General features: G+C 37.1%; 3 protein-coding genes across 5 annotated transcripts; 1 reads left to right on the top strand and 2 right to left on the bottom strand.

Moving 5' to 3' along the window:
* Positions 1-8007, top strand: fxyd7 (FXYD domain containing ion transport regulator 7). Of its 2 annotated transcripts, XM_053237525.1 has the most exons (7): positions 1-163; positions 2558-2635; positions 5058-5093; positions 5377-5451; positions 6446-6476; positions 7142-7182; positions 7264-8007. In XM_053237525.1, exons 2-7 carry the CDS (start codon positions 2620-2622, stop codon positions 7281-7283), a joined length of 219 nt encoding a protein of 72 aa, XP_053093500.1. In that variant the 5' UTR covers positions 1-163; positions 2558-2619; the 3' UTR covers positions 7284-8007. The 2 variants fall into 2 exon arrangements, with proteins under 2 accessions (XP_053093500.1, XP_026800665.1); XM_026944864.3 differs by lacking the exon at positions 1-163 and having other exon boundaries at positions 2043-2635.
* A 127-nt stretch (positions 8008-8134) lies between these two features.
* On the bottom strand, positions 8135-20682 carry LOC113545484 (NF-kappa-B inhibitor delta). 2 transcript variants are annotated; one of them, XM_026944863.3, is made up of 12 exons: positions 20481-20682; positions 17298-17434; positions 17146-17170; positions 16758-17020; positions 15356-15609; positions 14699-14804; positions 13600-13746; positions 12610-12661; positions 12308-12483; positions 11815-11931; positions 11346-11510; positions 8135-9391 (listed from the first exon to the last, which is right to left on the bottom strand). In XM_026944863.3, exons 1-12 carry the CDS (start codon positions 20494-20496, stop codon positions 9323-9325), a joined length of 1527 nt encoding a protein of 508 aa, XP_026800664.1. In that variant the 5' UTR covers positions 20497-20682; the 3' UTR covers positions 8135-9322. The 2 variants fall into 2 exon arrangements, with proteins under 2 accessions (XP_026800664.1, XP_053093497.1); XM_053237522.1 differs by lacking the exon at positions 20481-20682 and adding an exon at positions 18011-20306.
* Positions 20683-25085: 4403 nt separating this feature from the next.
* On the bottom strand, positions 25086-26198 carry LOC113545387 (fatty acid-binding protein, brain). Its single transcript, XM_026944702.3, has 4 exons — positions 26043-26198; positions 25713-25879; positions 25385-25486; positions 25086-25301 (listed from the first exon to the last, which is right to left on the bottom strand). The coding sequence occupies exons 1-4, from the start codon at positions 26110-26112 to the stop codon at positions 25251-25253; spliced, it is 390 nt and encodes a 129-aa protein (XP_026800503.1). The 5' UTR covers positions 26113-26198; the 3' UTR covers positions 25086-25250.

The following is a 26198-nucleotide window of genomic DNA, read 5'->3' as shown; positions in this document are numbered from 1 at the left end:
TTACCTGAAAAAGTGTCCATGGATCCACACTTCAAAAATCTACCGGAAATAGTCGACCATCCGGGTACTTTTGGGATACTCGTTTCAACATACTACGATTTGGGACACACTAATGCTGCCTTCACGTGCTACGGGAATTCTCCTGCTTCTCACTTCTGAAGTGGTAATTATGAGTGTGTCGTGTTCATACACTCTGCTGTCAGAAAGAACATGAAACATGAAAGATTCATTCATACATATTTCTTTTTTCTTTTTTAATTTGACAAAACACAAATATGCACAAACACAAAACACATATTACTCAGTTAGCTTGCTGTGATTTTGGTCAAATACAGGCTATTTTCATGGTGTAAAGTGTACAGCATGTATAGACTGGTTGCTGATATAGTACATAAACCAGTTGTGACCAAAACGGTAAGCGCTAACAATTAGCTGCATTTAGAAAAATGAACAAAACCTGCCATTTAGTACAGAAACTGCTGAATGTTGAATGTTTAGGACTCCTTCCATCTCGGAAACTCGGGTGTCAAGTCGGAATTACGACTTGAGGGGTCATTCAAGTGCAACTTCCTAGTGGGAAACTCTTGTTTCCTGTAATTCCGATAGCACGTGAAGGCAGCATAACTGTAATCTCGGATATTATTTAGATTAGATTCAACTTTATTGTCATTGCTCAAAGTACATATACAAAGCCAATGAAATGCAATTAGCATCTAACCAGAAGTGCATTAGTGGCATATTTACAATAAATTACAATAAATTTAGGACGGAAAGTAGAGAATTGAAACGCAGCAAGGCACCCAAAGGCTACACGTAAAAAAACAGAAGAGATGAAGAGGTAAAAGGGATGAAAATTCCCTTACAAATTCCTTTACAAATCAGAATGAACAAAATATTGGGAAAGAGTAGCGACAGTACTGGTGATGGTGTCAGTGAAAATATTATTGTCAATCAAAATTATTATTTAACGATAAAGTTTACATTGGCTTCATAAACTGATTAAAACATTTTTTTTTTGAAGTAGAAATTTATAAATAAATAAATAAACCTTGCGGTATTTTTTGTAGTTAATTGCTGCTCAGGAGCACTTGAATGCACAGTGTGTATCCCAAAAATACCCGGATGGTCTACTATTTCCGGTAGATTTTTGAAGTGTGCGTCCATGGACACTTTTTCCTACTAATATTACCCACAACTCCTTGCGCGAGGCGAGGAGGAGTTTTGTGACGGTGCTTCGCCAGTTTCAAGGACGCAGTTTAGAGAGGTGTAAATGTAATGTGAAAAAAATAAATCAAGTAAAATTAAATTATACAGTATAAATTATACAGTGTAAATTATACAGTGTAAATTATACAGTGTAAATTATGTAAGGAATAATGGAATTATGAAAGAAGAAAAGCTAAAATGCAACGGGGAGTTTGTTTCCGGTGACAGTGTGCGTAACTAGGCAACAACGTTCTGTTCCATCACATGACGTGTTAGTATGTCTCAGTACTTTCATACTATTTTGCTACACACTCAAAAGTATGTACTTTTTTCTTCCCAAAAAGAGTACATACTTTTAGTGCATAGTAGCCCATAAGTAGGCGAATTGAGACGCAGGGTTCAGTGTCGCCATCCAGCCCCAATCCCCGGCCCCTGTTAGCAGTGCGCATGCGCAGAAATAGTGCACCCACGCAGGCTGAAAAGGTGCATGGGTATTTAGCTGGTAACCCATTAACAGCTAAATACCCTACAACCCTTCTGTCTACAGCCCTTGTCTTGTATACACTTGTTGATTAATAAAATAATAAACAAAGCACTTATGATTTTCTCGTCGTGAAGGTGCTTGAAAGTCTATTTTTTCTTTAAAAAAAAGGGGGGGGGGGGGGTATTTAGCTGTTAGCAGTGCGCATGCTCAGAAATGGTGCCAGCCCTGACCACAACTTTCAGTGACAATGTCTTAATGCACAACATAATGACCTAATTATTTTTGCTTTAAATTCTTTTTATGTTTTACCTGAATTAAGGCAAAAATAGTAAATCTTTAATATTATCTTATAATATTATTATATCACTTTATTATGCTTACATTAGTCTATTAGTGCTCATTAATAGATGAAGGAATAGTAATCAAATCGTTACCATTAGGATTTGTGAATGTGAGTTATCAGTGGCAGGATGATTTGCACTAAACTGCTAAAAACAGGTTTTTTACATAATAACTAGGCTAACTTATATCTTATATTTTAATCTATTTTGCTCTTCGATCTGAATGACCTGGCTTGTAATATTTATGTTCTTATGGCCTTTTGCATGGAAAAAAGAGGTAAGGGTTTGAAATCAAATATTGGATATATTAGCAAGGTTGTCTTGGCCGCTAGAGGGCGCTGTGAAACTACTGGTTGGATTCCAAATGGCTTCACACACCCTGTATCAACCCACTGCATTGTGTATGTAATAATGGCTTCTACACCCTATGTAGTGCACCTATATGTCCAGTAGGGAGGTATTTGGGGATTTCTCCATGGAGTAAACCGGCGTATGATTAATAGTTAACACTCCACCACTGCTTCAGCTCCTCAGACAGTCTGAAGAGAGAGAAAGTGAGCAACCCAGCCCAGCTCCAGCACTGCAGACATGGCCACTACTGCAGGTGTGTATACATTTCAAGTGCATTTAAACTTAAAAACTTCATCCTCTATAGCCTACTGTGTATTTATTTCTGTTAAATGTAAAACATTTCTATATTCTCTATGCATTACTCACAGTATATGGTTAAGTTATATGTGTTCTTCTAGACTTCATTATGCATTTATATAATACAATCTTAATAGCCTACAAAACAAACCAGACTTGCAGAAAATAATGATTTTTATACACTTTTTAAAATCATCCCAAATACCTGCATGTTTTGCATGACGTTTTTTTTTTCCTGCAAATTCAGTGCTTTATTTTCTAGTTTGCTGCAAACATAACTCGTAGATGTTAATTAGTCTAACAGTGCATATTTCTAATGGGTTTAGACTACTATTGTTTTCCATTAAAAAAAAAAAAAATTAAAAATCCAGGTAAATGATTTTAGTTGCAGTTTCTTCCATTTTTTAAGATACATAAACATGTTGCTAGTACTGCAAATGTACAGCTCCTTAATTCTATATGTATATTTAATATATAAATATTACCTGTATTTAGGGATGATTTGTGTAAAATGTTATTAAATGCAGTCACACCCTGTTTGAGCATCTCATAATCAATCGGCGCTCCCAGGAGACAATCTCGCGCCTCATTCAGACTGAATGCACAGCACTGCGCATGCGCAGTTGTGCCATGCAGACACACTGCACACTTGGGAGCACATTTCGCTGAGCTCGCAAACTCCTCCTCCTCCACTGCAGCCGATCAATACACCAAACTGCTCGAGTGCGTAAAAAAAAAAAAAAAAAAAAAAGCTGTTGTGTGGAGATTTCAGTGGCAGAGTGAGAACTACAGTGACTTCTTTATTCCATAGAAACTGCTCTTGAAGTTTCCAAATAAAAGACAACCACTGCACATTACCATATAGGCGCACTAGGAACACACTTACTTAGTAGCCCAGCTGTTTCTATGCAGAATTTGTCAGAATTTTATTTTATTTTATTTTTTTGGCCAGCACGGTGGTACACTCAGCCGCCTCTCAGCTCCATGGCCCCTGGTTTGATCCTGAGCTCAGGTTATTGTCTGTTCAGCGTTTCGCATGTTCTCCACATGTCCACAATAGTTGGGTTTCTTCCTGGTTCTCTGGTTTCCTCCAACCTGCCAAAAACATGCCAGTCGGTGGATTGGCTATGCCAAATTAGCCAATCCTAGGTGTGAAGACATGCATCAAGACTCCTCTCTGTCCTGGTACCCAGGAAGCAGAATGAATTTCCCCAGGCTGACTGGCTTCAAACAAAGAATAATTTCACTTATTTCATTTATTTAAAAAATAATTGTATGTTTTTTTTTCATGTTGTACTAATATTCCTCTAACAGGGTTATAGCTTGATGGCATTCTTAGTCTCTGACCTACTGAACTAGCATGAGGATATTTTTTTATGATAGAGACTACAATGTACTTCTGTCAGTCGCTGGATAAGGGCATCTGCTAAATGCTGTAAATGTAAATGTAAATGTAAATAACCTCCAGATCCACCACTGTCCTGACCAGGATAAAGCGGTTCCTGAAGAGGAATGAATTTAGCCCTTTATCAGTGTCATTTTCTGAACACAGGTCTGCTGTCAAATGGATATTTTTGATTGGGGGACAGCAATGACCTTAACAATATGTTTAAAAATCAGAGAATTGGTGCTGTACTTGATACACACATACACTGTTAGAAAATTTAAAACCCTTAAGGGTTTTTCAGCTGTCCAAACAGAAGCGATTAACCCTTCATTAGAACTTTTATGAGTTAACAGCACCACGTGCATAATAAATGGTGATCTTATTATGGTTCCTTTCCACTGGTGGGTGGGGTAGAGGGAGCCATCAAATTGTGCATTTTAACAGATGAATGCTACAGTGTGTAAATGTGGGTTAAATATGAGCTACAGGCAGTATAACATAGAAAGTGTCATATGGATGGTGTATCTGATAGAATTGCCATTTCCATACTAAGTGTATGCAGTAGTAGCTTAGTGTACAGGTAGGTGTTCAACAATGTAGGTGTTCAGTCAATATTCCCCTTTTCTACAGGGAATGTGGAGTTACATATTAGGGCTTCAGTGCCATCTAGTGAGGCATACAGAAACTCTGTCCAACACCACATATAATACTATAACTAGTTTAGATACAGTTGAGAATAGTTGCCAGTTTGTGCTACTAACACTCTTCTTGACTTAGTATTTTGTTAGTGTTAAGTATAAAGTAAACAGCAGAGTTCAGAAAATAGCCCGAGCTCAGGATCGAGCCACGGACCCTGGAGCTGTGAGGTGACAGCACAAAAAAACAAGATGCTGATTAAAAACCCCAAAACATAATGTCGTGTATATTGTGATTTTGCATTTCATGTTACTACCATGGTCAAGTTTCTTTCTATTTTATACTCTCTTCCCAGAGTCGATGTGGGAGGACCAAAGTGCCTTTGATTATGGTAAGTATTGAGGTTTTATGGAAAACACTTCACAGCAAAATCATCCAATGAAGTAAATACTAACAATCTTTATTTGTGTCCAGTTAGGAATATTTATATAAACACTAAATAATAATAATAACAATAACAATAATAATAATAACAATAATAATAACAATAATAATAATAATTACTTTCAATTACTGTAAATTAATGAAGTACTGAGGCATATTGCTATGTGCCACATTTGTCTATCTTCAATTCATGGGACTAACTTGACTATCACACTTTTAATTTCTCCTAGATTATGAGACTCTGCGAACCACCGGCGTCATTCTCGCTGTGGTAATGTTTGTAAGCGGAATCCTCATAGCCCTGAGTAAGTTGATCTGTGGAGTTCACATTCATGTGTACATTTATTCCTTTAGCAGAGGCTTTTTACCAAAACTGACTTGACGAGTGAGGCATTTTACAATACATGTACAGAGCTGTGCCAGTAGTGGTGCAAATACAGATAGGAAATGCAAGACATTTTATATTGTACAGCTTTTCTCATTTGTGAGTTTTCAGGTCACTTTCTTATTTATACAGCTCACAATAGCACAGTTAATTACGCAGAATTAGTTAAGGAAGCTACAAATCATGGTTATGATTAAAAAACAATTAAACAAATAAACTTATGCTTTATGTGCAAGTAAAAAGATTTTTATTAGGCCTGCACCTTCAAGCTTTCATACACAAATAGCTAACAACCCTTAACCCATATTTTCTATTAATCCATATCTTCTATTTTAAACTTTCTCTAAATGTGGAACAAAATTATTCAAACTTGTTTTTATAACATGAACCTTCTCTTTAAAAAACCTGCAAAAATCTGTTTAAATGGGTTATTTTAAAGAGCTTTATATTTTTTGAAATGGAAGATTCTTCAAGACAGATGGCTTTGCAGTATGTGATTTCTCTTTAATATGACTACTAGCTACTTTTCTTTTTGTCTTATTAACTTCAGGAGAGAGAAACGAGGGAATGGCTGTTTATAGCTGCTATAATGCAAGTGATAACAGGACCAAACTCGTTTCATGGACATTACACAATGTAAAATGTAACAGTAAATGGCTTAAAAAAAAAAAGTCATTTCATTTTTTACTAAAAAAAAAATGCAACCGTTGGCAAATTGCCATGGTAAAAGAGGAACAAAATACTTTGTGTTAACTGCGCTCTGATTGGTGTTGGCCTGCATCACCCCATTGTGTTTTATTACTTACTTATAAAATATAAATTAAAGTAACACCTAGCTCACTCCACCATCACCTCCTTTCAGCAATTCATATTTTTATCTATCTATATTTTAATCTATTTTTGTCTCTTATTAGGTAAAAAATTCAAATGTTCAAAGTCATCCAAGTAAGACTTTGCACACAAGTGGAAAGCCTGCTCTATGCATGTGGAATGACTTGGAAAGAAAGATGAGGAGACATAATGAAAGAAAGGACCTTCACCCAGAAGACTCTTCACTCAAATGCAGCCCCTGGGTTAAAGGCTTGCTGAGCGTTTCTCTTTGTCCAGAAACACTGCCTATCCATGAAAAGAACTATATTAAAAGTTGCAAAATTGCCTCAGAAAAGTACGGGATAAACACTGTACCTGGCAACATTGGAGTAGAATGAATATACTCAAGCTCTGGTGGTGAATTAGAGAAAACACTTTATAGAAACAGTGCTGCACTTTTTCTATAAAGTAGTTCTGTTTGAGTAATGTTTATCTGGATAGACAGTGTGTATGCGTAATGCTGAAATGCAGTGCATGCTGTAATCTCAGTGCCTGACAATTTCTTCAAATTAATTCATATTAACTGCATTAGAACTCATAGCAGGATACTGTGGTACTAATAGTGGCAATACTAATAATAATCTATCAATTTTGCACTAATCGACAGGTCTTCTGCTGGATTTTTAAACATTTTTCCCTGACTGTGCATGTTTGCTGACTGACGTTTTGTGAGTGCATTAGTAAGTTCTGCTGTTTGTCTATAAGAGCATGGTAACTTCTGCTCCAACTTTTTTCTGCAGATCAAGTCCTGTGGAACGGCTTCAGCCCCCCAAAACAGAAGGTAAGATCACCCAAAACATATAGCATACTATCATTTTACTTGGTCATAATTTCATTATTAATTTTTTTTTTCTCCTTTCAGTACCCTCTGAGTCAGTATAGTGACTGAAATCTATGCCCAAGGATGCTCCTAAGAATGTGAGGAGAGCTGCATGGAATCAGTCACCTTTTTGTTCACACTGGATTTTGAGGCTTCCTAATTCTTTCTTTGTAAAGCTCGTTGTCTATGTCACAGTTGGTTGAGGACTTTTTTTGTAGGTTAATACATACCAGTGTTCATAATTTAATACATAAAACTCACCACTAATTGTTTATTACCTATGCACAAAGGTCTATAATGCGCACAAATATAACTGTTGTTTAGTGGAAAGGATGTTTGTGGGATCGGATTTGTATTATAAAACTAAAGATGGAATTTCAGCAGTAGTCTATGAAATTTGCCATGTGTTCACTCCCTCCTCCTCTCCTATTCTCATGTGTTTCACCATTCTCCAGTTTAGCAGCATGACTCTATCCTATTTCTGTATAACACAGCAGCATTTTTAAAAGTTCATAATTTTGTCGTACTAACAGCGTCATTTGGGAGCTGACCATAATATAATGATACACAAATATATGACTATGCAGTAGAACACTCCTGGCAACCTTTACCACAATGCTTCTACTATAGAAAGTAAATGCTTGAATTCTGATAATTATGATTAGCATGTAAAAAAAATTTAACAAATAGGAAAGCAAAAGGAATGTTGTTACCCTGACTACATTTGATTTCTAAACATTGACAATGACAAAAATTAAAAAATGTTGAAACCCCGCTTCTGAATTATCAACCAGCAGTTTGGTGTCTCACTGTATCCATAAATGTAATCCAAATGTCATTTGTATACCGTACCTTAATCAAATAAACAATGTCAAACACAAATAAACAAACCATAATTTTAACAGCAAATTTTAATGCCATTGCTGAAGATTGAAACAATTCATTTAGTCAGTGTATTACATTCAAAAAGGAAGTTTGATTTAATTGCAGTGTTGATATTAATATTAATCCATTGTTAAAAGAAAAAATATAGAACAAGTAGATAATTTTTGGTTTCTGATTACATGAAACACTCAAACAATTCTGATAAATTAACAATCATTTCACTCTGCTTTGCAAAGCAATGACAGTATAATGTTTTTCCCCCTTATTTGAATTACAAGGCACTCAAGTCCCAGAAACCCAGTGATTCACATGAGATAATCCCCTTAGCCATTCCCACACCCTGTCTTTTTCACTTAGCAATAGAGTCACTTCTAATTCTGATGTCTTTAAAAATTCAACAGATAATATAATTACATTATATGTTAATTATATTATACATATCATATTGCATATCGCTAGGTGATGTAAATGACATTATCAGTCTCAACTGGAGAGATGAATGCCATGCTGAGGTCACCGTAAAAAAGCGTGACATTTTCACCCCCTATAATGACTCATCAAAACACTCACATTCAAGCTATAACTGATGAGCTCTGCTTACCCTCTCTGTATAACCACAAAGGTTACAAATAGAACACAGAGCTCCTGCATGAAAATAATTTATACCTGAGTCAAATACTAGCAAATAATACATATATGTAACACATGAGTAAAAAAGAATAAATAGATTGGTTTTTTTTAGCAAGGTGACAACACTGATGCAGTGTAGTGTACTGAGAAAATTCCAAACCAATATGGTTTATAAAAACGGTGGGAAATTCGACTTGAACCCCTACAGATGATTTCACAGAAATCACATTTTCATGAGTATTTTTTTTACAAGAAAGGTCAGTGACATGAAATGGGTCAAAAATGATGCAGCACTCTGCAACAATAGACATAATGATCTCAGAAAATCCTCATGTGAGGATACTATAGATAAAATCCATTATAAAATCAAGATCTGAATTCAGTCAAGGAATAGAAGACTTGGAGGCACCTTTTCAGCAGATTTCCTAATCCAGAGTTTCTTTATAATTTGCTTTGACTACGCTTTCATTAAATTATTTTATTTTTTATATGTTTCTCCGCTAATTTCCCTTGAGTGAATGCAGATCTATGAGAAGTCCCTATGAGAAGTAAAGGGAGACATATTGGGACTGGAAAGCAGTCCTGGTCACTCTTGGTCCTGTAAGGATGTGATACGCCGCCTAGAGGCATTCCTCTTCTTTAAGATGAGCTTGAGCTGAGTGTTTAAAGATAAAAGAGCTCTGTCAGTAGGGTGCTTTATATCAACAAATTGTTTCCAATCACAGTTTTAACCATGCTGACCATCCAAGGGACACACTATATATTAAGTTTTACAGACTCAAAATAGCCAAGAATATACATTATATTAGAAAAATATACAGACAATTGACAAATTAAAGGAAAAAAAACAAATAAGAAGTGTCTTAGTAAGTTATCGGGCCACTATAAACTACCAGATCAGCTTCAAACTGCCATCAAGTCAAGACATAGATTCTGTAAAGGCCACAGTATATTATTTACCATCCTGGAAGAGATCCCTCCCAACAGGAAAGAAAGCAGAGGATAAGGGTGACTAGTCAGAATTAATGATTTACAATGAAGCAGTCAAGTGGACCCAGAACATGACAGCATAATTCCTGTTTTTTTTTTTTCCTTTAGTTTGTTACCCATCTGTATATAGACAACAATGTCATGAAAAGGTTTAAAATTAGAGTAGCGTACTTTATAAAGCCCCTTTCAACACTAGCTTTTTACTGTTAGATATAGCTTCTGTGGTGAATTTACCACTGCAAAAGAAACATTACTTTTTTCAGTTAAGAGACTGCTGTATTTCTTTTTTCTGGGTGGTTCTCATTGGGTAGGGACTATATTTTGTGGTGATTCACATCTAAAAAAATAGCTTATAAACGTTTAAAACCCAACCACAGGAACTGAACTGACTTCTTTCCTGCGTGTGAGCAAAAGTGCATCTAGATGGCTTATTTATTTTTTATACACTTTTTTAAAAAAATATATTTTATATACTCTGTTTTGGTGTAGTAGTTCATGTGGTAATGGTGAGTAGGTTGCATTTTTTAATGGTGTGAAAGGAATGAGAATTAGCAAAATGACTGCACTACAACTGAGATAATCACAATCTACAGTTACTACTGTAAAAATTATCTGTATCTAATTAACACACTTTTTATGATACTCATTAATTACACATGGGTGCATTGACAATCGAAGACTCCAGTTTCTGTCAGGGTTTTTCTTTTTTGTATGATAAAAACTCATGGCACTGTAAACGGCAAACTACAACTTAGTATTCTTTTGCCAAGCTTCACTCGCAAAATTCACAATCTTAAATGATTAATTAGCTGGTCATTGCCAGGTCACAGAGAGCAGTTAAATGAGGGGACAGTAAAACTAATTTAATCTATTTTATGAAACCAGGAGAAGATGCAAGCTGTTTCTGCACATTGCAGTGCCATGCTCTGTTGATCAGTACAGCTTTTTAAACTAGTTGAAGAAGCAGCGAAGAACACACTGCTTCCTGCACACCATGCAACGAATCACGTGTAAAAACAAAAGCATTGTGGAAGTACCACTCTGGAAGTACCACACATTCTTCCACACTTTTCTAATACTAGCACTTCCTAGAATTAGCACTTCACAAGTTGTTTACATTATAGGGCTCGCACAGTTCTGATCAGGAAGAAAATTTGATTTGTTGTAGTTTCTTAATCACCCGATTTTTCTCTTTAATTTAATCTTGACCAATTCTCAACAAAATGCTTTCGTATGCAAGAGCCCACGTTTGGCTAACGTCTCTGTGATTGATACGGGAGAGAACGTATGCAATCCTTCCCACCCTGAGAGCACAGCCAATTTTGCTCTCTTGGACTCCAGGCCACAGATGGCTGTGTCATCATCTGGGATTCAAACTCACGATCTCTGGACGATAGGGCTAAATGCTTTTCTCTTGCGCCAGAAAATTATATATACTTCTTCCATCTACCTTAGGTAAATGTTTATTAAATGACAGATTTTGAAATCGTGTTGGCTAAAGAAAAAATACTAGGCAAAATATGAGAAAACTGTAATTATACATTCCAACCCTTCTCAATCTTCCAGAGAGCTTATTATTATCATCATAACAACAAGAGCAAGCTGGAGTCTGTTCTCACCTTATCTCCTTGTTCTCCGCTTTGCAGCAGATGCACAGGCTGGTCGTTCTCCAGGTTGCGGATACTTGGATCAGCTCCTCTGCTAAGCAGCAGTCTGATCAGTTCCTCCTGATATGGGCTCCCATGCAACCCTGCCGCCATGTGCAAAGCTGTGTGTCCGTGTGCCTGAGAAAACATGAATAATAAACAATAAAAATATTTAACATCACAAGCTGCTATACGCACACTGTAATTTAACACTATGTACTATTTGCAAATGTGCAACAGATGTCACATACTATACCCAAGCCATACTGAGTCAAGATAGAGAGAAAAAATGATTTTCACGCAAGTGCATAACAGCAAAATGTTCGGTTTTTGGTAAAAAATGGACATGAACAGATGATAGAAGTTAAGAAATTTGTTAGTACAATATATGTAGAGAGATGTATATACTCCAAGCAGAAAGTGAAGTCTCTGCATGTGTTACCTTCATGTTGATAAAGGTCTGCAGGTCGGGCAGCTGGAGTTTCAGGAAAAAATGAACCAACTGGATATTTCCCTCCTTTACAGCCAGGTGGAGTACAGTCTTATTACTTTTGATTTCCTGAGAAAGAAAAAGATTGAACATAGTGAAACCAAAGCAAGCGTGTGACCTAACTCATAATGAAACTGGCAATATAGAAAGAGATCTTTCACTTTCAGTCTTATGTCAATAGGTATCTGAAAATGTTACATGGCCAAAGGACTTTCTGCATCTCCTTCATATGAGCTGAATAAATGGCCATGGATCACATGCACACAGAATATGTTGTTATGCGGTCCAATCAACGGAGCTACAGTAGAAAACATCTTACTCAGTCAGGACTAGATAATGCAGCATATAATCTGGATATGTAACATTTTCAGATCGTCCGGTGGTCATTTGTGTTTTTGGCTGACTAGTAAAGCAAAAACGTATTGTGGCTGGTGCAGAATTTCACCTGGCTGAGTGGGGAAGCGCCTGCTTCCAGTAGCAGCTGCAGGCAAATGAGTTTATTTTCAGCCTGAGTTTGTAGATTGCCATCATTTAGCCAGGCAGAGGATGAAGAGGAGGTGGAAGCAAGAGCCTTCATTGTGGCATTGTGGGAGATCACCGCACAGTGCAATGGGGTTAGACCTGAGAATGTGAGAGAAGGAGAATCAGACAGAATCTTATTTGATTTATTTCTTTTTCAAACCCTTGCCTACTTTTAGTATCCCTCTTATTTAACTACAATATACATCATCCACTGAAATGTGTTACCTTCAAAATTGCGGGCCTCCAGGTTGACTCCGTGTTCCATAGAGAGGATAACCTGTGAATTGTGACATTCAGACATCAGTGTGATTTATTGCTTTATTGAAATGCAGAGTGACGTCTACTGACTAGCTGCAACCATGCACACCAAGTGCCATGATGAGCAAAGGTCTGAGTGCAGTGTGAGTTTCAACATGGAGGAAAGGAGGACTGAAAAATTATAAAGGTTTGTTAATGGGCTAAATTACACATGTTGTAATCTTAATTATCAACATTATTTACAGCCTGTGAACTAACTGCTAACTACAAAACATTAAGGTTAGCTAAGCAAACAACCATCTAACTAACATTAAGCAAATCATCTTGTGTAGTTGGCTAAGATGACTTGACGGTGGGATATGTTGTGCTGTCACTTAAAAAAGGAAACTTCAAATGGCTTCCTATGGAAATGGGTTCTTTAGAACTTCAGCTGAGGGCAGAATTTTTTTGTCTGTGCATTTAATATGGAGTGTTTTACATATATTAATTATATCTAGCATACACTGAAGTAAATTATTTACTGACATCCAAATCCTATTAAAACTGACCACAAAATCATTGTCATGGAAATGCCCAAATGCCCACCAGGGTTTCTCAGCAAGCACTATGTTGTGTGCCAGAATCAATGTGGTCTATTCCTTCTCAAAACTATTTTTTTTAATTCATGACAACATCTGCAAAAAATACATGACGGTTTGAGAGGTTTGGTAAAAGAATGGTTTAGTAAAACCGTGTTTGTATTACTGCTTCACTAAAAATGTATTGCATGATGTTAATTGATGGTCATGCTGTTGGATGTTGGAAGTTGAATGTTGGATGCTGCCTACAGGTTCTGAAAGGGGCATATTTTGGCTGTGGGTTGTTTTTTTACTATTAGTTGGTTAATAATCAAAGGAACTGCAGCTAGATACTACTTCATATACTACTATATGTACTATTCTTAGGATGAGAGCTCACCTTCATGACCTGGGGAAAGCCATATGTGGCTGCCAGGTGCAGAGCGGTTTGACCTTTGATGTCACAGAGGCTGATATCGGCGCCCAGAGAGAGCAGGTCCTGCACGATCTCTGGCTGATTGGCTGTCACTGCTACCAGTAATGCAGTCTGGGATACAACAGCACTAAGAATGAATACACTGAGCAAAGCAACCAGCAAAAACAACCAATATGCACTAAAGATGTGTGGACCACCTGCAGTTATCACAATAAAAATTCACCCTGGCTTTTACAATCAAATAACCGTGCACATTTATTGAGCTGGACAAATCGCTCTTAAGAGTATTTACATAAGAAATTTGGTATTTGGTCGGAAAAAAATGGCCGTATCCTACTCGTGCTCCTGAGTGTGTTTAAATTTACACATAAGAAAACTAACTAATGTAAAACTGGACTGATCGGCTTCAGATTACATAATTTGCAAAGGAGTTAGTGCATTGTAATATAGAGATCAATTTTTTTTTAACCCGTCGTTTCATATTAATGGCGTTAAGGAAGTATTAAACAAAATAGCAAGACAGCAAGCCAGCCCAAACACATTTTAAGACAATATAAGACTTCATTCATTTAAGAAGAACTGCTGTTGTACAATAGGGCTGATCTATGCATATTGTAGTCATAAACCAAGGCAGTGAAAATGGCAGAATTGATATTACTGGAAGAGTTAGCACATATTTTGGCCTTTTCAGGTGCTGTAACTATGCTAGTTCTGCTGTTAAATAATATCATTTTATTCTCGTAGACATGAGTCAAAAGTATTCCCACTTTTTTCTTCTTTTTTGGCATATTAGTAGTCATTTTGCACTTTCCGCTCTGTGAGCTTTGCCTTTCATGGAGTTTTGTGGGCATCACTAAATGAGAATCAGCTGTGCCGTGCACATGCCTAGTAATTTACAGGTAATTGCCATTTAATAACAAACACACGTGAATACAAAGAAAATTAGCATTTCCTAAACTTTTGTAAATCAGGCTGAAATTTTTAGTTCAGTTTTGCTTATGCAAACATTTACACACAACTTTACTAAAAGATTGAAAAATGAGGCTCAGTGTTTTTGACTTACCTTTCCCCTGTGCTCTTTTGTGTCCAATTTGCCAAGCTCCTGCAATTTCTCAGCTGCAGCAAAGGCATATTCCCTTTGACCCTTAGCAGTGTATATGTGCAGAATTCTAAATGAGGCACAAAACAATTCTGTTATTATTTCTTTATCCAAATAATCTCTCTGTGATTGTGTTAGAGGCAGAACTCATGTTACATACTCAGCCAGTGATGCTATGGCATTGCTTTTGATATCAAAATAAAACAATGACAAATGTTATGTGAGAAAAAAAGATGACTGACGACAGATGGTATGTTTCCAAAATTAATTCATCAATATCGTTTTATGATTAGGAATGCAGATCTTACAGTTTCACTGGCAAGGAGACACATGTTGCTCATGTCATTTATTGGGATTATGTTACAATTACAAATCATGCTGTATAATAGTAGTCAGTGGACAACATATCTAACCATATAGCTTCTGAAAGGTCACACACTATGCAGTTTGAACACAACCCGGTTTATCTCATTAACATCTTGGTACTCTGTTCATCTGAAAGGTTTAATGGAAATGTCAAACTAAGGGACAACACTAAGCGCTGCAATCCTACAGTCGTTCTGTATATGAATGATAAAATAAACTGAAAGAGTATCCCTCCACTCTGTTGCCCTCACTCACGTGTCTCCATCATCGTCCTTCCATGTGGTTCTGCTGTAATCCATGCCCTGCAGGAAGTGCCGTGCCTCACCCAGCTTAGCCATGTCCATGTCCATCTGGGGCCTAACTGACAGACTGCAGGGGCCTGTCGATGCCTGACCTCTGGACCCAGAGGACCATAAGTAACCAGAGCTTGGTACACTTATACCCTGAGTCCTGAGATCAGCGCTGGCACTGGGCATGGCTGAAGTCACGGGACACTCTGTACTGGGCTGCTGCAAAAAAAAAAAAAAAAAAAAAAATAGACAATACTTTAAAGTTTGATGCATTGCATTTTATGTAAACATTACTTTTATGCAGAATTTAGTATACTTTAAGGTTCTTAGGAATATTTGTACCACATATACCAGGAATACAATGTACAACAAACACGTCATATACACTCACCATCCACTTTAATAGGAACACCTGTTCACCTGCTTTATTTATGCAGTTATCCAATCAGCCACTCATGTGGCAGCAGCACAACACATAAAATCATGCACATACAGGTCAAGAGCTTCAGTTAATGTTCACATCAAACATCAGAATGAAGAAAAAGTGTGATCTCTGTGGCTTTAACCATGGCATGGTTGTTGGTGCCAGATAGGCTAGTTTGAATATTTCAGAAACTGATGATCTCCTGGGAATTTCACACACAACAGTCTCTAGACTTTAGACAGAATGGTACTAAAAACAAAAAACACTGCTTGAGCGACAGTTCTGTGTTTGAGGCTATCACAGGCACGGACTTACCAATACTGGACATAGCCTCAGATTCTTGTTCTTGGCTGACAGGAGTGGAACCTGATGTGGTTTTCTGATGTTGTAGCCCATCCACCTCAAGGTCCAATGTTTCGTGCATGCTGAGATGCTTTTCTGCTCACCCTAGTTGTAAAGAGTTACTATATCCTTTCTGGCAGCTCAAACCAATCTGGCCATTTTCCTCTGACCTCTCTTATAAACAAGGCATTTCCACCTACAGAACTGTCGCTCACTCAATGTTTTTTTTTTTTTTTCTCACCATTCTGTGTAAACTGTAGAGACTGTTGTGTGTGAAAATCCCAGGAGATCAGTAGTGTCTCAATATCTCAGTACTCAAACCAGCCTGCCTTGCACCAACATCCATGCCACAGTTAAAGTCACAGATATCACACTTTTTCCCTATTCTGATGTTTGACGTGAACATTACCTGAAGCTCTTCACCTGTATCTGCATGGCTTTATGTGCTGCTGCCAAATGATGTGCTGATTGGATAACTGCATAAAAGAGCAGGTGTAGAGCAGGTGTAGTGCAGGTGCACAGGTGTTCCTATTAAAGTGGACAGTGAATGTAGATACTGTACAAAACTAGGATCTAAACTGCTTGAGTGTTGGAGACTTACAAAATGCTGTGGAATCTGTGCACTCTGACAGTCCTGCGGTGCAAGAGGATTATAGCTGGAAAGCTGAGGTTCTGCAGAGGTTAAGCCTTGGCTATAAACCGGAGCAGATGCGAAGCTGAGAGGACCTGGAGAGTCTGTTATATAATTCAGACACATAGAGGGGAAGGAGCTGCACTCCTGAAAAGGTGAGGAGTGTGGCTGCATGGCTACATCCCACCGGTCATATCTCATTGCTGCCATATCTGAGTAGCTGCTGTTTGCACCTGTAGAGAAAAGAGACTCAGCTTTTAACAGCAGGAATCAATATGCAAGTCTCTGATTACTCTCAGAATTATTTTATTGGGCATGTAAAATTCCCTGATGTGTGTATGAAAAGGTTGTCACTTACCGGCAGACGGATCTGATGTTGAAACCTAATAGGGAAAAGATCACATTATTATTGACTTTCATTACTCAGGCATTACTTAGTGTCACTGAAATGAATGAAACCTCATACTGGAACATTAAAGATTTTCTGAGCAGGTGTAAGCGTGTACTCACTGGGATTGGCGCAGCAGCACCAGCGTTATTGGTCGCCGAGGCACAGATCGGAGGAGCTGAAGACGTCTCTCGCTTTCTCTTCTGCTCCAGGAGCTTCTTTACTGTGGGCAGCGTGTAACACGGCTTCTCCTTTGGCGCTGCAGACCAACACAAATGTAACAGTTTTTTGAACTCGCTGAGCAATAGCCATAGCTTTTCACTCAAAAATGACTTTTAGTAAAAAAAATAATAAATTGCCTGTGTTTTTAAACATTACTTTACCTGTGGGACACTAAGTAAGTCATTAATTAATATTTGTATGTAATTTATGAGTAATATTCATATGTCTGCTCACTTTTACAATGTTACCATCTTGAAAGAGTCATGAACCTTTTTATTTAGAAGAACACTGATGGTCATAATCAAAATCAGCAACAAAGAAGAGGAACTATGAAGCGGTACATAAATGCCAAATCTTTTACTCTCTGTATGAAAGTCAGACAACTCTATATTCCCACTTAGTGATTTCGTCTATAACTAAGCCATAGTCATCACTTTTGATTAGTAATTCAGCACAGCTAGACATTAAAAGAGTAAAGTCTTCCGAGTGACATCTTGTTTTTGTTTTTAAAGAGCAGCAGTTTGTCGCAGTTTTGTGCTTCCCCTATTGTAATCTTTTACCCTAAAGATATGTTTGTGCGCTTTAAAAAAAGTCATTTCCCTTGGTTACTCACCAAAGGAAAAAAGCAAAAGAAAAGAAAAAAAGCCTAATGCAAATATCGGCGGGTTTCCAGTGGTCAACAGCTACAGACAGAGAGGAACATTTCTTCAAAATTTCAACCCCAAAAACGTGAGATAAGTCTGAAATTTCCATCAGAGGTGTTTCGTTCTCGTCACACAAACCATGAGGAAAGTATTCCATTAGGAAAAGAGGTGGTGAGATCATGTTGAACCTGTTCTCCTCGACAGAAAGCCGTGGCGAATGTCGCAAAGCATTTTTCTGTTTCCTTTGCTCCGTTACGCTGCGTGGCGAACCACATCTTCCTGCCTTATTGACGTATGGGGCCTCAATAGTTTCTGTTGCTATGCCTAACACTCACACTTTGTACTACGCTGGCAATGCTTGACTTACTACTGCCAACATACGTATGGATTTTAAGAAGCAAGTTCTGAACCAAAAAGCTAGTTTTTGACATTTCACAGAATAAAGGTCTCCTACACAGAGACTTTTTAGAGGATTGTTAAGTTTCATTACTTAAGGAAGGATCCATTCACAACTAATACAGCATTTTAAGTTACATAATTGTAACTTAAAATAACCTATCACTGGGCAGAACTATGCAAGTAAAGAGCTGGGCTGAGATGAATTGCTTTTCGCTTTCCATATCCCCTCACAGGGGAAAAAACAGCAGTTTCTGTGAAAACTACTGAAGTGAGCAACTTTCATGGCAGAGGATTCAAAAGAGGAAGACGAGGCAAGTTGAGGCAGTGTGGAAACTCCACTGTGCCTGGCTGGTCTTGGAGAATTCCCTTTCCTATCAGCCGTTTTTTTTTTTGTTTTTTTTTTTCATTATTTGTTCTCCTCTCACTTTAGTTTCACTTTACTCCTACCAGCCCAAATCTTCAAACACCTCATCACCACAATCTCACAACGCACTCACACACTCAAGTCTACTCTCCTAAGTATATAGGAAAAAAATGCTCTAGTATTCTATATTTAGAACATGACACACCAGGTTATCCATGTTTTTAACTGAATCATCATAAACATCTTCATCTATTAGCTCCTGTCATATCCTGTGTTTTGGTCAGTAAACAAGTGGCTGCATTAAGGGGTTTACCAAAACACAAAGGACATCCCTGTTTAGTAAGCAAAGAAGTTATGTCAACCGTGTCACTTACAGAAACACCCCCATGTAAATGATGCTATGAAACAAATGAGGGAGAGCTGTCACTTTTTCTTTTTCTTCTTCTTTTTTTTTTTTTTACAGCTTATATTTTGTTGATCTGTGATGAATTATATTAGGAACTTACCCAGCCATATAACATACCAGTATATACATTTGGATGACAATCCCAGGAGATCTTTCTATGTTGATTCCCCAGTACAGTGATTTGAACTGATGCAAGTACATTTGGCTCGTATATAACCCAGGAATAAATGTTATCAAATGTTATTAAGAGTTATAATCTTCAGGCATCCATCTCTATGATCTATAGAAGAAAGCCCTATAACGTAATCTCAATCAGTGACTTTAAATGAGATCATCCGTCATGGTGACATTAAGCATGACCAAAGATGATCTTTAATCGTCGCGGCTTGACCCTGTAGTGTGAGGTCGTGGGTGTGGCGACAGGGATGCCCTCTTCGTGTGCAAACGGAAATCCCTGACCAGTGAGTCACGCGCGTAGGCGGGGCGGGGATTCCGCCACTCTAGACCCGCAAGCGGTAACGTGCTGTCTCTCTGTCTCAGCCGCGGTTTAACACCATCTGGTGAAACTCCTATTCTCGCAAATACTACACCCCAGCACGGCAGTCCATTACCAGGTTTAACAAATTTGTTAAAATAATAAAAATCAACAAACTGCTATCACTTCACTATCCCCCCGCCCCCGTCCTTTTTTCCTGAAATGGTACGTTCCTCCGTCGCACCTGCTCGAGTGTGGGCTCGCGCTTTCTCTCTCTCTCTCTCTCTTTCTCTCTCTGCTTCTTGAGATAACGGTAGGCTAGCCATGTGTAACAAAACAGACAAAATGTAGTCAGAGCTTCGTCCTAAGCCCCACACCTATTTTAAACGAGAAGTGAAAATAAAGCACGGAAGGGAGGGGATAGCCTAACAGGAGTTTCTCTGGGTCTGATTTCACGCAACATTAAGCTGTATAGCTCTTACTACCGGGGATCCTCCGTGCAAATGAAGATCCCCCTCTGTTTATTACTCACTGAAGCCAGGTAACGTCATGCTTACACATTATCACCCCATAACTTCAACCCAAAGCCATTAACATACAGGAGACCTGTTGACAGCTCGATACTAGTTAAACACATGCTTGATATTTATAATAATAATAATAATAATAATAACAACAACAACAACAACAACAACGTTCACTGGGGAATTATTTAACTGAGACACTCAGAGATTCCTCATCTTGAACACTGAACACTGATTGAGATGTAAAATGAATACTGTAGTGTATACTCACATTTCTGTAAGTGCATGTCAAAACTCCTTTTTACAGCAGTCTGTAGTTTTCAGCTCGCCACGCCAAGTGAAACGGGTTATTTAGTCGTTTAGTGCACGTCTGTCTCCGCGTCTGGACCGGGTACTACTCTCCCTCGCTCAGGTGTCGGGGACTTTACACAGAACACACGCTGCTGTGTTGACGCTCTCACGTCGGGGGGCGGGGATTTTTTTTTTCTTTTCTTTTTTTTTTTTTTTTTTTCTTTTTTTTTCTCTTGGCGTTCGCATTCCCCTTAACACTTTTTTCCCTTAAATTCCAGCGTTACATTATTTATGAATTTAGAAATTTAGATATTTGGATTGTCATGTTATAATGAAAGTAATAAATTATGAGATAATAATCAAGAATAAATATAATAAATATAATCATATGATGCTGTTCTTAACTGTCTTTATAGAAAAGTGATTAATAATCTGTTTTGGTGTTTAATGCTTAATTTAGCTTTGTTTGTTTGTTTGTTTGTTTGTTTGTTTGTTTAACTGGGTGGCCAGCCAAAATTTTAAGAATTCATTTTGGTGTCAGGCAAATATACATGATACTCTAAAGTATTTAAACAAAATTTCTTTCTTTTTTTTTTTCTCTTTAATAATAGTTAACTGTTTCAACTGAAGGAATGAATTTTTTAATAAAAATATTTATCAGTATTTTATTATTTTACATATGTATTATTTTATATATTACATTTATACATATAATATTAAGCTTAACAAAAAGAAACTAAGAAGCTGTCAAACAGAAACAAATAATAATCACAGCAAAAAATAAGGAAAAAAACATGGCACATGTCAGAGATGCTCAGCAGAAATCACTTCATAAATGATGAACAGGTTTATCTTCTTTTTTCAGACCAGTGTCTATAAAATTGGTAACTTCTTCCATTATTTCTGCTTAATAAGTATAAAGTTTAGGAAGAGTATTTTATTACCTTTTTTTTTTTTGCTTCACAGTTTGTGTGAAGTGACTGTATCTGTAGTTTGTAGAGTATGTGCTCTACATAGCCTTTGGACTTCTGTCTGTTACATGTGTAACAGAGTTTAAATAATGTTAGTTAAATTCATGCATAAATTGGGAAAACTCGGCATTGGGTGTGCACTGCTTCTATTCACGTTCATTATATTAGTGGCCGGTGCTACATAACCGGCAGCAGTTTCACGACGAAGTCCTATTAACTAAGTTTAAATTGTTTTCAAGGGCAAAGCTGAACTTTTATATGACACACAACTTTACTAGTTCTGTCTGTCAGCTCCTAGTTCTGTTAGTAGAATCAAATCTGTGTTATTTGTGACGATAAAACGAGTGAGTGTATTGGCCTGCTTGTAAGCACTGAAACTCTGTTTATTTCATTTAAGACTGTCATGCATCATCAGTGATCTGCAATCTAATCAACACATGGTCCTGTTTATCCCAGGACAATAAAAAGAAGCCTTGAGTGACCACCCACCCGACTCGCAGTGTTCATCATTCCACCAGTCACCAACACAGTCACACATGTTATGCCAATAAGTGAAAAAAATATCTGATGTGTTTTTATTTGATTAATAGCCACAAAGTAATCATTATTGGTGAAGCAATAAAGGTGACTGTTGTCGCCATTCAGTCATGATAGTCTCTTGTCTGGACCTTTATAATGAAGGGATTTCCTGAAACTGGATGTTTACAAATTTTAACTGAATACCTCTGGCCTTTTGTTCACTATTTGTTAACTAACTGAATTGCAGTTAATTGAAAGAACACACCACCAAGGATTTTTGTATGAGATGTTGAGTAAAAAAGTTGAAAGAAGAAGGTTTAAACCAATATTATTGTATTAATTAAAACATGCATGAGTTGTGCTTACTTAAACTTTCACACACAAGTGCAGTAACTTAATCAGACTGAGTTCTTCAAACAATATTCGGTTACTGAGTTCTCATAACCTAATTCAGTTAATAAATTTGCCATTTAAAAACATTTGAGTAGATTACTCATTTCATTTAGCCATTTCCACAGTTAGGTTTTACAGTTTTACTATTAATTTAATTAAATAAAATCTGCTATGATATAAAAGTTATTGAATATAGTAGTAATAATAATACAGTAGTAGTAATGTTAAATATATGAATAAAGTTCCCAAAAAATTAATCGCATGTGTTATTTGCTTCCCAATACCTTTATTTAGGTATGCCTCCCCTCACCTTAATAACAGCAATAATTCTGTCAGCTAAGCATGCCACCAGTGTCTTGAGAAAGCTCCTGTCAGTTTAACCCCCTCTTCCTCTGACTGGTTGGGCAATTCAGCTAGAGTTCATGGGTGGCTACATTTGTCATCCTGCAATATGGAAGTGTCATTGTTGTGTTTTGCTTGGACATGAAGCACAAAAAGCCAACTCAGGCTCTGGCCAGAAGCTGAGCATCCGCTTCTATGTGTTTCAAGTTACATTTGTCTAGATGTACAAACTATTACCACTGTATAATAAGATGCAATTTGTTGTCTACTGAGCTTATTAGATACTTCATTATTAATCTTATAGATATGTACATTTTCTGTACTGCTTTGTTGTGCTTGTTCTGCTTGGGTCCTAGCATTCATGTGGATGTTACTTTGACATGTACCACCTACCTAAACATTGCTGCAGACCAGGTACACCACTTCATGGTATTGGTGTTCCCTAATGGCAGTGACCTAGTTCAGCAGGATAGTGCACCCTGCCACACTGCAAAAATTAATCAGGAATTGTTTTGAGGAAAATGAAAAGAGTTCAAGGCGTTGACTTGGCTTCCAAATTCCCCAGATCTCAATCCAGTCGAGCATCTGTGGGATGTGCTTTTGACTCTTCTCAAAAGCTTGGCTAAAATGCATGGAAAAGTGTTAGCATCATATTAAAATCTGACTTGATCTTACATTTCTTACCTCAAAGAAATAGTGCATTCACCCTTCCTAATGCTAGCCTGAAAGCAATTTTCGCCAATAGTTTTTTTTGGGGGTGTGTGAAAAAAGACTGTGGTTGCTCTGAGACTAGAACAAGGCTTAGATTACATTAACATGTATAATTAGGAGAAGTTTCTAATCAGCTAGCACTAACAGAGTAAAGATGTTACTTTGGGTGTCGTACTGTAGTTAGCTACATAAAACCTAATGCAAATGCTTGCTTATGTGGCATTTTTAAAAAGTTGAGTATTTATTTACACTTAACGAAATAAACAGCTTTGTGCATTTCTGACCTGTATCATCCTTTATGTAGTGAAGCACAGGGGAGCATATGGCATAGAGGTTGTTTACATGCATTTTTCAAATCAAGTGGTGTGATAATGAGTAACTGCTTTATCATGGTCAGGGTCATGGTGGATGAGGAGCCTATCACTTGTGAGGCCAGTCCATTGCAGGGCACCATGCAAACAACAATTCACTCATTCACACCTTTCACCTACCTCTATACACAAGGCTAGCTGCTGCACCATTGTGCAAACCTGCTTTGGTTATATTTATAATTTCACAAATGCACCACTTGGTTCTATCAGCTTTCAGTCCCCCACTTTTCCTGCTCTACTAGCTAGAAATGGAGTACTGCTTTAGAGGGCACCATGTTAAAACATGTTTTGTTGTGGGGTTTTTTTTAGCTGTCATGGCAGGTCTGCTGCTGACAAACTCTTTTACGAAGGTGAAAGGTCAGAAATGTTGAATACTGTATAAAACTACTAAATATGAGCATGATCACATAAAATGCTGAAACTGCTGCATTGGGCTTTATTGTTTCTCTGTTATCTTACTACAGGTTATGACAGATTACTACAGGTTACCAAACAGTCATTTCTCATCATGAAATTAATATTCCTATAATTTCTCAGCCTTGTGATGAAGTTTCAAGTATGACGAGAAATATGAGCTGAGCAGAGGTAGCCTTGTTCATATATAGTACTGTGCGAAAGAAATGCTCTAGAGCAAAGATGCTTTGGAAAATAATGAAATAAAATGCGTCTACATTAAAAAATACTATAAAGAGCAGTAAACAGTAATAAATGAAACAAAGTCAATATTTGGTGAGATGACCCTTTGCTTTTAAAAAAGGTACAATTTGTGCAGTTTTATATGGAAATTAGCTGTTAAGTTTTACTGAGCATCTTGCAGAAGCAGTCACAGTTCTTCTGGAGACTTTGACTGTCGCACTTGCTTCTTATTTTTGCAGCAAAACCCAGCAGCCTTCATTATGTTTTTTTGTCTGAAAAGTGTCTCTAATGTAATATGCTGCTTTCTTTACTGACATACAAACATTTTTCTGTAACATTTAATTTTGTGCTGGAAAACTAACGTTTGGAAATCTAAAATGTTTTTGTACTGAATGTAGAAGTCATAAAATAAAAATCTATAACAAAGTTTGTACTAAAAAAAAAAAAAATAGGGTGCCAAAGACTTTTGCACCATACTGTACATTACATAAGCTGAATCATGCAACATTAAGAGATATTAAGCTATACTCTTGACATTTTGATGCTTATTATGTTTTAAATCCAACTATAATAGTTGTGTTTGTTCAATAAAAGTCTTAAAGTCTGTGTGGATGTAAAAAAAAAACGTAATACACTAATCAATTAACTGGCTGAGGATGTTGTTCGTCAGTCCTTTATTGATTGATTTATTAGTATTGCAATCAATTAAGCTTAAAGTTATATGTGTAACATTATTTGCTTCCTGAAAGGTATTTCAGAATGCAGGCCAGTGTAGAAGAAAGGGCAAAGAAGATCACTGATTAACGGTTAAACTTTCTCATAGATGCGCACTCCTTCCACGCCATCAAATTTCAATGTCTGTAAGATGCAATGAAAAGTCTATTACTACATGCTTTTCATATAAAAGTAACTTAACAAGTGTTAATTAAGCACAATCTCACCATAATCATGTTGCTACCCTTGATCTCACGGATAATCGTGGTTTCTTTTCCATCCCACTTCTGTACCTGTACCAGTTGACCTCCCTTAAGGCTTATGACACTCTGGAAAAAAAATAATCATGCATTTATTTTATGTAGATATTTAAAACCAAGACTAATTTACCATTTGGATGACTGAACCTGGCATAAAGGACAGATCGACTTCTCAAGATTTACTTCATGCTAGGCCTACAATCTCATGCTATGAGAAACCTGCAATCTCAACAGAGTTTGTAAAAAGAAAAAAATCTAGCAAAATGTCATTTGGAAATGATTTCTAGGCTCGTACATGGCAGAGTCTCCCATCCTTGGTATCCTCATAGAATGCCTCATCCAGTTTGAACCTCACATCTCTGGTAAAGTGGCTGTTCTTTATTGTGAAGACCATATGTTCGCCATCTTGGTAAAAAGTGTCAGTTGGTTTAATCACATCATTGTTCATTTCATGTAAAATACCTGTGAAAGTATACAGCAAAAAAAAAAAACAGTGTCAAGAATTCCATATGGAAATGTGAGTAATTTTTCACTATTTAAAAAATGTCAATATATTTACATTTAATAACTGCCATACATAAGAAATGCCACTGCAGTAAAAAAAAAAAAAAAAAAAAAAACTTACCAATTGCTACCAAGTACTCATCAAAGTTCACTTTTTTGACGAGTTTCCATGTTCCAAAGAAGACTTCCATTTTTCTAATGTAGTTTCGGGCTTGTGTTTACTTAGAAAACTACAAAAATGATGCTCTTCCAAGTAGATCTCACTTCTGTTGAGCTG

The sequence above is a fragment of the Pangasianodon hypophthalmus genome, chromosome 1 (assembly GCF_027358585.1).
Source record: "Pangasianodon hypophthalmus isolate fPanHyp1 chromosome 1, fPanHyp1.pri, whole genome shotgun sequence".
NCBI lineage: Eukaryota > Metazoa > Chordata > Actinopteri > Siluriformes > Pangasiidae > Pangasianodon > Pangasianodon hypophthalmus.
The sequence above is the reverse complement of the archived record's forward strand: the minus strand, read 5'-3'. Positions and strand labels throughout refer to the sequence as shown.

Coding starts and splice junctions, on each gene's coding strand:
- fxyd7 (XM_053237525.1), top strand. Junction 5,094..5,376: donor CCAAAGTGCCTTTGATTATG/GTAAGTATTGAG, acceptor AATTTCTCCTAG/ATTATGAGACTCTGCGAACC. Junction 6,477..7,141: donor AAATGTTCAAAGTCATCCAA/GTAAGACTTTGC, acceptor TTTTTTCTGCAG/ATCAAGTCCTGTGGAACGGC.
- LOC113545484 (XM_026944863.3), bottom strand. Junction 17,171..17,297: donor GTGCTGCTGCGCCAATCCCA/GTGAGTACACGC, acceptor TTTCCCTATTAG/GTTTCAACATCAGATCCGTC. Junction 15,610..16,757: donor CACAGATTCCACAGCATTTT/GTAAGTCTCCAA, acceptor TTTTTTTTGCAG/CAGCCCAGTACAGAGTGTCC.
- LOC113545387 (XM_026944702.3), bottom strand. CDS start 26,112: ATGGAAGTCTTCTTTGGAACATGGAAACTCGTCAAAAAAGTGAACTTT. Junction 25,880..26,042: donor TGAGTACTTGGTAGCAATTG/GTAAGTTTTTTT, acceptor ATACTTTCACAG/GTATTTTACATGAAATGAAC. Junction 25,302..25,384: donor AGGGTAGCAACATGATTATG/GTGAGATTGTGC, acceptor TGCATCTTACAG/ACATTGAAATTTGATGGCGT.